The sequence below is a fragment of the Gopherus flavomarginatus genome, chromosome 4 (assembly GCF_025201925.1).
Source record: "Gopherus flavomarginatus isolate rGopFla2 chromosome 4, rGopFla2.mat.asm, whole genome shotgun sequence".
Lineage (NCBI taxonomy): Eukaryota > Metazoa > Chordata > Testudines > Testudinidae > Gopherus > Gopherus flavomarginatus.
Window position 1 is genome coordinate 2,900,113 of NC_066620.1, and position 12,143 is coordinate 2,912,255.

At 45.5% G+C, this 12,143-nt stretch overlaps 1 protein-coding gene across 3 annotated transcripts in view; it reads left to right on the plus strand.

The window, feature by feature from the left end:
* ZC3H6 (zinc finger CCCH-type containing 6) overlaps nucleotides 1–7,928 on the plus strand; it is a 76,326-nt gene extending 68,398 nt beyond the window's left edge. For all 3 annotated transcript variants that reach the window (XM_050951177.1, XM_050951175.1, XM_050951176.1), the window contains exon 12: nucleotides 5,521–7,928. In XM_050951177.1, coding sequence (XP_050807134.1) covers nucleotides 5,521–7,025 — 1,505 coding nt within the window. In that variant the 3' untranslated portion in view covers nucleotides 7,026–7,928. The remainder of the gene's footprint in view (nucleotides 1–5,520) is intronic.
* The last annotated feature ends 4,215 nt before the right edge of the window (nucleotides 7,929–12,143 follow it).

Here is a 12,143-nt window from a genome sequence, read left to right on the forward strand (position 1 = left end):
CACCCGACTCCGTGTTCCCTGGTGGTCCAATCCGTCAATGATAAAGAGCGTCATGGTCAGGAGGCTCCAGCCCCCAAATCCAGGGAGGCCAGGCGGATGGATCTCCTCGGCCGTAAGGTGTACTCGGCTGGGGCGCTGCAACTCAGGGTCTCCAACCAACAGGCCCTGTTAAGCAGATACGCCTTTAACTCCTGGGTGGCAGCAGACAAATTCAAGGAGCTGTTGCCACAAGATGCTCGTCAGGAGTTTGCGGCCATCTTAGAGGAAGGCAAGAAGGTCGCACGCACGTCCTTACAAGCCTCTCTGGACGCTGCGGATTCGGCTGCCCGTACCCTCGCGTCAGGTGTAACAATGCGTCGCCTCTCCTGGCTGCAGGTTTCCGGCCTTCCGCCGGAGCTCCAGCACACAATACAGGACCTTCCTTTTGAAGGCCAAGGGCTGTTCTCGGATAAGACAGACCCTAGACTCAAGAGTCTAAAAGACAACCGAGTCATCATGAGGTCACTGGGGATGCACACTCCAGTGACGCAACGCAGACCCTTCCGGCCGCAGCAACAGCAACAACAGCGCAGGCCGTATCTCCAGTTCCGCCAGCGGCAGGACCTTAACAGGCGCCGCGGCAGGAACGGAAGGCGCAGGCACTCGGGGAACCAAGGGGGCCAAAACCAAGGCTCCTCTAAGCCCCCGCCTGGTCCCAAGCCTTCATTTTGAAGGTGCGCCCGAGGGCGCAGTAACAGTTTCCCCATTGGATCCTTTCCCCCCGTTTTCCAACCGCCTTTCTTTTTTCCTCCCGGCGTGGTCCCTAATAACATCAGACCGCTGGGTCTTACGCACGGTGCAGTCGGGATACCGCCTGCAGTTTGTTTCATTTCCTCCTCCCCGCCCCCCTTCCTCGTCCCTCTTCAGGGACCCCTCTCACGAGCAATTCCTTCGGCAGGAGGTGCAGACGCTCCTCGGCAAAGGAGCTATAGAGGCGGTGCCGGAGAACGAGAAAGGCAAGGGGTTTTATTCCCGCTACTTTCTGATCCCCAAGGCCAAGGGAGGCCTCAGGCCCATCCTCGACCTGCGAGAGCTCAACAAGTACCTGGTGAAGTTGAAGTTCCGCATGGTTTCCTTGGGGACCATTATCCCATCCCTGGATCCGGGAGACTGGTACGCCGCCCTCGACATGCAGGACGCGTATTTTCACATTGCTATCTGGCCACCCCACAGACGTTTCCTTCGCTTCCTTGTGGGGTCTCTGCATTACCAATTTGCAGTCCTCCCATTTGGCTTGTCCACGGCCCCGAGAGTGTTTACGAAATGCATGGCAGTTGTTGTGGCGCAGCTTCGGCGCAGTCGTATCCACGTGTTCCCGTATCTGGACGATTGGTTGATTCGAGGCACGTCGCACCAACAAGTCTGCAGCCATGTCCGTGTGATCACCGACATGTTCGCCGCTCTGGGCCTCTTGGTGAACACAGACAAGTCCACCCTGGCCCCCACACAAAGGGTGGAATTCATCGGGGCCGTCCTGCACGCCACTGTGGGCAGGGCCTTGCTGCCATTGCAGCGGTTCCAGGCCTTGTCGGCCATCGTGCAACGGCTACAGACAGCCCCCTTGACGTCAGTGAGGACGTGTCTAACCCTGTTAGGCCACATGGCGGCCTGTACTTTCGTGACCAATTACGCTCGGCTCCGCATGAGGCCACTCCAGCTGTGGCTCATCGGTCATTACAGGCCGACAAGACAGCCACTAGATATGTTAATCACGATCCCCCAGGGGGTCTTAGATTCTCTCGACTGGTGGCTGGACCAGTCAGTGTTGTGTGCGGGTCTCCCCTTCCACCCATCTCAGCCCTCGGTGTCCCTAACAACAGATGCCTCAGATCTCGGCTGGGGGGCCCACGCAGGGACCCTGAGGACGCAGGGCCTGTGGTCCCAGGAGGAGGTGCGGCTACACATCAACATGCGGGAGTTGAGAGCGGTCCGTCTTGCTTGTCAAACGTTCTGTCATCAGCTCCAGGGTCGTTGTGTCGCGGTGTTCACCGACAACACGACGACCATGTATTATATCAACAAGCAGGGCGGCACCAGATCCTCCTCCCTGTGCCACGAGGCGATACGACTCTGGGACTTTTGTGTAGCCCACTCCATTCACCTCATGGCTTCCTTCCTCCCCGGAGTACGGAACACGCTGGCGGATCGATTGAGCAGATCCTTCCTGTCACACGAGTGGTCCCTCCGCCCAGACGTCGCCCTCTCCATCTTCCGGAGGTGGGGTTATCCCCGGGTGGACCTCTTCGCGTCCAAAGGGAACAGGAAGTGCCAAGCGTTCTGCTCCTTTCAGGGCAGGGAGCCCGGGTCGATAGCGGATGCCTTTCTCATCCAGTGGTCGACCCACCTGTACTATGCGTTTCCCCCATTCCCGTTGGTCCACAGGGTCCTTCTGAAGGTGCGCAGGGACAGGGCTCACGTGATCATGGTAGCCCCGGCATGGCCCAGACAGCACTGGTACCCCATGCTGCTGGACCTGACCATAGCCGACCCAGTTCCCCTGCCCCTTCATCCGGACCTGATTACCCAGGAGCACGGGACCCTCTGTCACCCGGACCTGCAGTCGCTGCACCTAGCGGCGTGGCTCCTGCGTGGCTGACTGGCTCTGAGCTGCGCTGTTCCACGCCGGTGAGGGAGGTGCTCTTGGGCAGCAGGAAGCCGTCCACAAGAGCGACATATTTGGCCAAATGGAAGCGCTTCTCCTTTTGGTGCGTGGAGAAAAATCTCCGCCCTATGGAAGTTTCAGTAGCCGACATCTTAGACTACATTTGGTCCCTCAAAGGGCAAGGTCTGGCCATATCGTCGTTACGAGTCCACCTAGCAGCTATCTCCACCTTTCACCCGGGTGCGGATGGTCGCTCTGTTTTTTCCCACCCGACGGTGTCTAGATTCCTTAAGGGGCTGGAACGTTTATACCCTAACGTCCGTCCCCCTGCTCCAACCTGGGATCTTAACCTGGTGTTGTCCCGGCTCATGGGGCCCCCCTTTGAGCCGTTAGCTACTTGCTCCCTGCTTTACCTCTCTTGGAAGACGGCCTTTCTAGTAGCTATCACCTCAGCTAGACGGGTGTCGGAACTCCGGGCTCTTGTGGTAGACCCCCCATATACGGTCTTCCACAAGGACAAGGTGCAGCTGAGACCACACCCTGCTTTTCTCCCCAAGGTGGTCTCAGCCTTCCACGTCAACCAAGAGATATTCCTCCCGGTCTTTTTCCCGAAACCTCACTCCTCAGGCAGGGAGCAGCAGCTCCACTCGCTTGATGTCCGTAGGGCTCTCGCGTTCTACGTGGAGAGGACTAAGCCCTTCCGCAAATCCCCCCAGCTTTTCGTGGCAGTAGCGGACCGCATGAAAGGGCTTCCTATCTCCTCCCAGAGGTTATCCTCTTGGGTAACGTCCTGCATCAGGACCTGCTATGACTTGGCCCACGTCCCTACGGGCCGTGTGACTGCGCATTCTACCAGGGCGCAGGCGTCGTCGCTGGCTTTCCTTGCCCGTGTGCCCATCCAGGAAATCTGTCGGGCAGCGACCTGGTCATCGGTCCACACCTTTGCTTCCCACTACGCCCTGGTCCAGCAGTCTAGAGAGGATGCGGCCTTCGGATCTGCTGTGCTCCATGCCGCGACTTCTCGCTCCGACCCCACCGCCTAGGTATGGCTTGGGATTCACCTAACTGGAATGGATGTGAGCAATCACTCGAAGAAGAAAAGACGGTTACTCACCTTTGTAACTGTTGTTCTTCGAGATGTGTTGCTCACATCCATTCCACACCCGCCCTCCTTCCCCACTGTCGGAGTCGCCGGCAAGAAGGAACTGAGGAGCGGGTGGGCCGGCAGGGATATATATTGGGCGCCATGGCGGCGCCACTCCAGGGGGCGACCTGCCGGCCCACTGGAGTTGCTAGGGTAAAAAAGTTTCCGACGAACGTGCACGCGCGGCGCGCACACCTAACTGGAATGGATGTGAGCAACACATCTCGAAGAACAACAGTTACAAAGGTGAGTAACCGTCTTTTCTCTCTCTGCAGTCTAGTCTCCTCTGGGCTGTAATATTTCGATCCAATTTCAGTTGTTGGGTTTAGTGTGTAGATACTGAGTGGTGTTGGTGGCCTGTGGCCTACAGCAGATCAGACTAGATGATCTGGTGGTCCCTTATGGCCCTAAACTCTATGACTCTATTGCTTCCTTGAAGGGAGGACAGATTACCTGTTTCTGTTAAAGAAGGATCAGTACTGCCACTGCCCAGGAAATCATTGGCAGATGCTGACAACTGGCCAGCTATCACCCTGTGTCCTGTCTTCCAGTTTTGTTCAAGATTATCAAAAAGGCTGTGGCAAGACAACTCTTGTAGTATCTAGTGATCTCAGACCTCCATGATAATCTGGGTATGATCCTGGGTCTGGGACATAGACTGCATTGGTAGATTATCTCTTCCTGGCAATGGATGAAGATAGTGTTCCTGCTGGCATTATTAAATCTATCAACTGTCTTCAGTGCTGTTGATCATGAGGTGTTGCTGACTCATCTTCAAATCAGAGTAGTGGCAGACAGGCTGCTTTAGAGTGACTCAGTTCTTTCCTTGTAGAGCATCCTTAGAAGGTGGTGGTGGTAGTAGGAAACTGCTCCTCCTCTCTTAAGGTGCTTACACATGGAGTCCTCTGGATTCCATATTGTAACATCTATTATTTAATGTTTATAGGGAGCTATAAGGGTTAGTAAGGGAACATGAGCGGTGGTGTTTTCAGTATATGGATGCCACTCAGCTTTGTCGTCTTTTCATCTGACCGGTCCAAAACAGTCAGTGATCTTATTCAGTGTCCAGGTGAGACTGGGGCATGGATTGAAAGGGAGTTGGTTGAAACTTATGCTAGACGTGACTGAGGTGATGTTGATGGGCTGGGAGGTGATACTACAATTACAGGGCTTCCCACTAACTGCAGTAGTGGTTGATAATTTGTTCTCAATAATCTAATTTTGTTTAAATACCTTCCCTTATCTCCCTTTCTGGAACCTGGTTTCTCTCTGAATCCCTTACATTTTGGGTTTCAAATATGAAAGGGGGATAGAGTAGCAGTTCAGCATTTCCACCTTAACCATTCAAGACTGCAGCAAGCCGAGTCTTTCCTCCCCATAACCAACAATAAAGGTCACTTACATCAAGAGTTGTGTTTAAAAATACATTTTTTATGAAATTTAAGTTAAACAGAATTGTTGACAGGAATAGTTATTTTCTGACACACAAATATTGGAAGAGGTATACAAAAGAAGAGAAACCAGCAGTTGAGTGTTTGTTCTTAAGTAGTTATAACTAGATTTTTTTTTTGCTTACTTACACTAGCTGATTTCTGTAATCCTAATTTATAGTTGCTATGACCTTATTTTGCTAAGTCTTAACATCAGACAAAAGCCAGTTAAGAAATTATACTTAGTTCAAAGTCTATTGAATCTCCAGTGATCATTTGTTTGACTAATCTTTGTTTTCTTTCAGATGATAATGTAAACTGGTACTCCAGTAGCGAAGAGGAAGAGGGAAGCAGTGTTAAATCAATATTAAAAACCTTAAAGAAACAAACAGAGAATATTAGGAATCGGCAACAACATTCCACAGAACAACATATGGTCATTGTTCCTACTGACCCAAGACTTGCTAAAGAGAAATGTACAGGAAACCAGGCTGTTGATCCAAGACTGAGATCCACTCCTAGATCAAATACTAGGAAACCTACAGAGTCGTCATCTTTTGACCCAAGGCTTGCACGGGATCCCAGAATGTTAAAGGTTAATGAAAGTGGTCTTGCAAGTTCTTCTGTTAGTGGAACAAAGTTAGATTTACATCATGCACCCACTGGAGTTAAGGTCAAGCAAAAAGGAATGGATGATGATGAAGAGGATGCAGAACGAGAATTGAGAGAGAGAGCTTTTCTAATACCTTTGGAACCTTTACCTGGTGTAACATTAAGGGATCCAAGATCTCAGCTTCGACAGTTTAGCCACATTAAAATGGATATTATCCTGACCAAACCAAACTTTGCTAAACATATTGTATGGGCTCCTGAAGATCTACTTCCAATACCCTTGCCTAAACCTGACCCAGTGTCTTCAATTAATTTACCTCTTCCTCCACTTATAGCTGACCAGAGGCTTAATAAATTACGTAATTTAAAAAGTGATCCCCTTCCAAATGCAATGCCAGCTGACCCAAGACTGGCAGCAAAAGCAAAAAATAATATAACAAGCAGAAGTGGTTCTTTGGATCAGTCTGCAGATTTGCATGCCAGTAGTTCAAGCAAATTAGGAGATCCTCGCTTACAAAAAAATGTTGATCCCAGACTCCACAGACTGTCTAGTACAGATACTCACCATGGAATCACAAAGGATTCTCATCCTCCAAAATTTGACCCTCGTCTAACTAGATCTGGTATTGGTTCATCCCAGCCCTCAGAAGCTGTAATATGTAAATCTGAGCCAGACATTCTGCCTCCTTATGCACCCAAACTGTCATCAACAGGTGTTAGACTGGGAACTCCAAGCTCAATACTTAGTGGTATTAGTTTGTATGATCCAAGAGACCACAGTTCATCTTCATTAGACCCAGCGCCAGTTAATTCAGGAGAGAATGGAGAGAACCAGAAAAAAAGTATTTTGAAAAATACTAGCAAAAATGAATCTGCTCTGTCAGAAGACATGTTGCCACAGAAGTCTGCCCCAAATGTGGATAAAAATACCGAAGGGTCAGCAGAGGCCAATTTAGAAAAAGCAAATAGCATCAATAAATCTCAGGCTAAGCACTCCAGTACTGCACCAGCAGTGCATAATCTTCCTATCCAAGCTTTATCAGGACTGATCAGACCACAGTACAGTGATCCAAGGCAAGTCAGACAGCCTGGACAGATCAATCAAATGCAAGATAACGATCCAAGTGGGGAATCTGATGATAAGTCACTAAAAGATGTTTTCAAGACTTTTGATCCAACTGCTTCACCATTTTGTTAGCAATTGCTTTATTAAGTCTTTTTACAGTTGTGAATATTGCAGTTTTCTGCTGTTTTGTAACTGGTTTACCTATTTGCGTTATTTATTTTTAAATTATAATTATCAACACTTTTCAGCTGCTAATCTCGGAACCACATGCAGTTTCACAGTATGCTATAGTGTTTGCACAGTATTTTCTATATAATACTTTTCCAATTTCAGGGAGACTAATAATTGACATGTAGAAAAGACCCTCTATCATGTTAGATCTGATAAAAGCACTTTCATTGTAAATAAGTCATTTAGAATTCAACTCAGAAGACCTGTATATGTGTAAGCTGTCTCTTTCATAATCAACATTTAGATATTATGATTGCCACTTTTGTATGATTGTATAGATTCAAGCAATATGATGTACATTACTGTGAGAGAGACTCAGACAAGAATTGTCTTACTTATCAAGCCAAACCTACTAACTGAAATATACATAAAAGAAGTAAAAGGAAAATGTTGATCCTCCTTTTCAGAGCAGTTGATGTAAGGCATTGTTTTTATTCGTGCAGTCAATATTCTTAGTGTAAAAGATACCTATCACATATTGAGGAGTTAAAATGTCATATCTTTTTAAAGTATTTTATTCTATACTGTATATAGAAGAAATTGTGAAGTACATAACTAGAAGAACATTACTGTTAAAGTGGAGAATACCTAAGTTGTCTAATACAAAAAAATTTATTTAATTTTTCATGCATACACAATTCTGAATTAGTGCGATAGCTTACATTTTGGTGTTCATGTATTTCAATGTATTTTTGTATTCAGCTGCTTAATTTGTATTGCTTTTTTTGTATTGATGTAACTGCAGTACTTGTATTCATTGTGTCTTATGACATTTTTAACAAAAAATTAAAAGATACAATCAAAGTCTGGTAGTCACTGTTAAATTGATGTCTTCTAAAATACCAGATTGTTACACACACGGAAAACAGTAATGGAGCAAGTCTGAAGTAGAGATGATGATTAAACTTGCTGTATTATACTCAGGTGCCACAAGAACTTGTGTCTCAATTCTGCAGTCCTTTAGTAGGCAAAACTCTCATTAATTTCAAAAGGAGTGTTAGCTCAGTCATGGCTTCAGGGTCAGACCTTTAGTAAGAGAGAGGGTTGGGGTTTTTTGGGAGGTGGAGTTGGTTTGTTTATATAAACTAAAATATGTAGATGGTTACGCACAATGACACACTCCATATGGAGTGTCCAGCAGTATCATGGATTTCCTTTGAGCATTCATGGAGTAGCAGGCTCAGATCACAGCTGTCCTCATTGTCTCCTTTGTTCCTCTCTTTGGGCTGTTTTTGTATATAGTTGAGTTGTATAGCTAGTTGATTGGTTTTTGTTTTATTTAAAAAACTAGATTTTGATGCCTTCACTGCTGCAGGAATCGTGGCTCCAGCCCACTTGGGTTACTTCCTTTCATTATATCTCCTCTTAGTTGGGCTTTTTTCCTTTTCCATTTAGTGTGGTGTTTGGCTTAGGACATGTCATGGCTGAGATAACACCTTAATGTTGATCACGGATGACTATTTTAAGTGTCTGTTGTGCCTGTGTGAAAGCAGTATTCCATGCAAGTGCTGTAACTAGCTATCGTAACTTCATGAACAGAACTTCACTTTTCAATTTGATTTCCTGATTAATTTCTGAAACTTAATGCTGTATGAATAAAGTAGTGCTATTAAAAATCAAAATACACATATTAAATGGATAAAAAGCTGGCTTGCTCATAGATCTGAAAACAGTTGTTAATTCAGAGTTGTCAACTAGTGGGATAGGTGGTTGGGTCAAGTGCTGTTCAGTACCTAATTATCTGGAAAAAATACAAATAATACAAACGTATAAAGTTTGCAGGTGACACAAAGATTGGTGGGGTAGTTAAAAAGAATTACTTGGACAGGTGAGTAACCTGGAGTTTTTGGTAAGCTCAGGGAAGTTGAGCAATATGCATATTAATACAACCAAATGCAAGGCTTTACATCTAGGAACAAAGAATATAGGTCACACCACCTGATGGGGGCTGTATTCTGGAAAGTTATGACTCTGAAAAGAACTTATGGGTTATTGTAGGTAACCAACTGAATATGAACTTGCAATGTGATGCTGTAGTAAAATGGGCTCACGCTATACTTAGAGAATATCTTGCAGGAATAGGGAGGTGATATTATCTCTGTATGGCATTAATGAGACCACTAGTGGAGTACTGTGTCCATTTCTACTGTCCATGGTTTTTAAAAGATGTTGAAAAACTAGAGAGGGTTCAGAGAAGAGCTTCCAGAATGATTTGAGGATAGCACCTTAAGGTGAGACACCTTTTAAGGACCCGATCCTATTTAACTGATTAGAAATTTAGCCATAGCTGCAAATACCTCCACAGGGAAAAGATATCTGATGGTTCTTTAATACCAGATAAAGGCATATCAAGAGCCAATGGCTCGAATTTAATGAAAATGAAAAAAATTTAATGGCAAGTGTAACTAACCATCAAAACAGCTCGCTTGGTAATGTGATGGATTCTCCATCACTTGTGGTCTTTAAATTAGCCAATCAGATTTGTGGGTTTTTTTAAAAATGGAATTGTGGGTTTTGTGATAAAAGCATGAATTTTGCCACAGTCTCAGGGCATGGCCTAATAAAGATTTTCAGATATGAGGCCATTGCCTACTCTTAAAATATCTGCCAAAGCTAACATAATATCGTCTTAATAGGCAAATAATATTGTTTTACAGTTGGACTTACAAGGGGTGTATTCTTGAGTTTGCTTCAACCCATGACCTTAAAATTGGTGAACACATTTTTTTACTAATTTTGATTGTCAATGTAGTCTTGGCAGAATTTCATCACATTGCCCTTTTTTCTTTCAGATGCTACCTTGGTTGTGTGAAAGCTGCTTGGTGATTGGCTAATATTAACTTTACACAGTAGCTAAAAGATACTAGATTACTATTGGCTATTGCAAGTGCTTCAAACATGTTAAAAAGATATACGCTTGCTCGAGAGTCATCTCCATCAACAGAGACATCTCATGCCTCTACTGACTGCAGTGAGTATGTGTTATGCCGGAAAGAGACAGATGCAGAGTTGATTAATCCAGCAGAATCAAAAAGAGAGCATGCTGGATCTGGCTATCAAACTCTAGAAGAAAATATCAGATGTTTCCATTTCTCTTATGCATAGATAAATGCAGATTATGCTGATGGTATTGAAAAAACACTTTGAACAAAAAAAATTGATGTTGGCACAAATCTTGCTACATGAAGTTTAACAGGACCAAACTTGAAAGGGCTGGGGTGGAGGGAGCTGAGAAAGTTGTGGCTCAAACTGAAAAGGAAATACACACGTTGAAGAGACCAACGGGGAAAAAAGGCATCCTTTGTGAAATGAACATACTTTCAGAAGACCTCCATGAAGTTCCTGCCCTCAGCATTGATAGTCGGGCTAGTTGGAAGTTTGTACTTCAGCTGCAAAATCAGTGCTTGTTTGCAAAACTAAATGCAGCAGACTTAACGGCCCAAGAGGCAATATATCATACAACATGTTTGGTCTCTCTCTACAGCAAAGTCAGGGAGAAGAAAACCAAGCAAAGCAACACAGAGAATTTGTTGCATGGAATTGCCTTTGTTGAACTGATAGCATGCGTTGAAGAGACAAGGTTGAATGAAGATGTGGCTGAAATCTTTAAAATAGCAGACCTCACAAGGTTCTGTACAGCTAGATTAGAACAGCTGGAGGTGACACTGGCTGTGCAGATTCACAGTGCAGAACTAAAATCCCATATCCTTTCATGCATTGCAGATCAATCAGAATATTGGACGTCCCCTCCGAAAAGCACGTGAGGAAGACTGACGAAGAAGCACTTCACCTGTCCCAAACAGCAAAAATTATTCAAAGGGACATGTTTCAATTGAAAACAATTTACTGGATCATTTGATGCTGGATGCCAAGCAAAATGTGTTCCTGAGTGATTATTGGCACTGATGTCCATAATATTGGATGGTCCAAACATTTAAAACAAAGAACAAATTTCCATTCATCCAACTACCCTTATTTTGGCACTACTATTGCAGTACAACAGCAACATCCATTGCCACAAAGGAATAGAAAATTTGTACCACAACAAAGCTCAATAAATGCCTCTACCAATCTACATATGCAGTGGTGTTGTAGCCATGTTGGTCCCAGGATATTAGAGAGACATGGTGAGTGAGGTGATATTTTATTGGACCAACTTCTGTTGGTGAGAGAAACAAGGATTTGAGCTACACAGAGCTCTTCCTTGGGTCAGCTGGAAAGCTTGTCTCACCAACAGAAGTTCATCCAATAAACCTTGTCTCTCTCAACCAATCTGCATTGGTTTTACACTTCATGCACAGCCATGAATAAGTGATCCAGTAGCTACCTTCTTTAAACTTGGATTGTCCATCTCCTATGAGAGCGTGTCAGCCACTTGTGCCAGCATGGCAAATAGTGCATGCCAACCCTTCGAGGATGAGAATGTAGTCTGTCCTCTAAAGCTTCATGATGGTCTGTTAACTACTCCTGCCACAGACAGCATAGACCACAATCCTACGCTCCACCACGGCAACATGCTCCTCTCATGGAACTAGGGGATATCACTTTTTCAACATCCCAGTACTCAAGTGGAGGCAATTGTCTGTGGAATTCCCACCCCAGACTTTGAGACGGCAGCATCAGTGAAGAAGACTATCTCATCACTTCCTGAGTCTTACACACTTGTCCCTCCATTCATCTTAAAGAAACCCAGTGCCAAAAATGTTGAAATCAAGACTGAACGCCAACTGATTACCCAAGCCCTGCAAGAAGAGTGCAGGTGGCTTGAACAAATACGGCAGGCAGCAAATCTGGTTATCTTCAATGGAGATCAAGATATTTCTTGGGCCACTTCCCAGGCTAGCAAACAGTCAATGCCAGAGTTCACCCCAGCCACCACTCCTCATCATCCCCATTTTTCAGATGATTCCAAGTCTGTGGCAATGATTTGTCATGCTGTGAATGTGATAAGGAATGCTGTACACCACCTAAACCCATGCCAAGTTCCAGTGATCATTGTGGATCAACCCCTTTTCACCA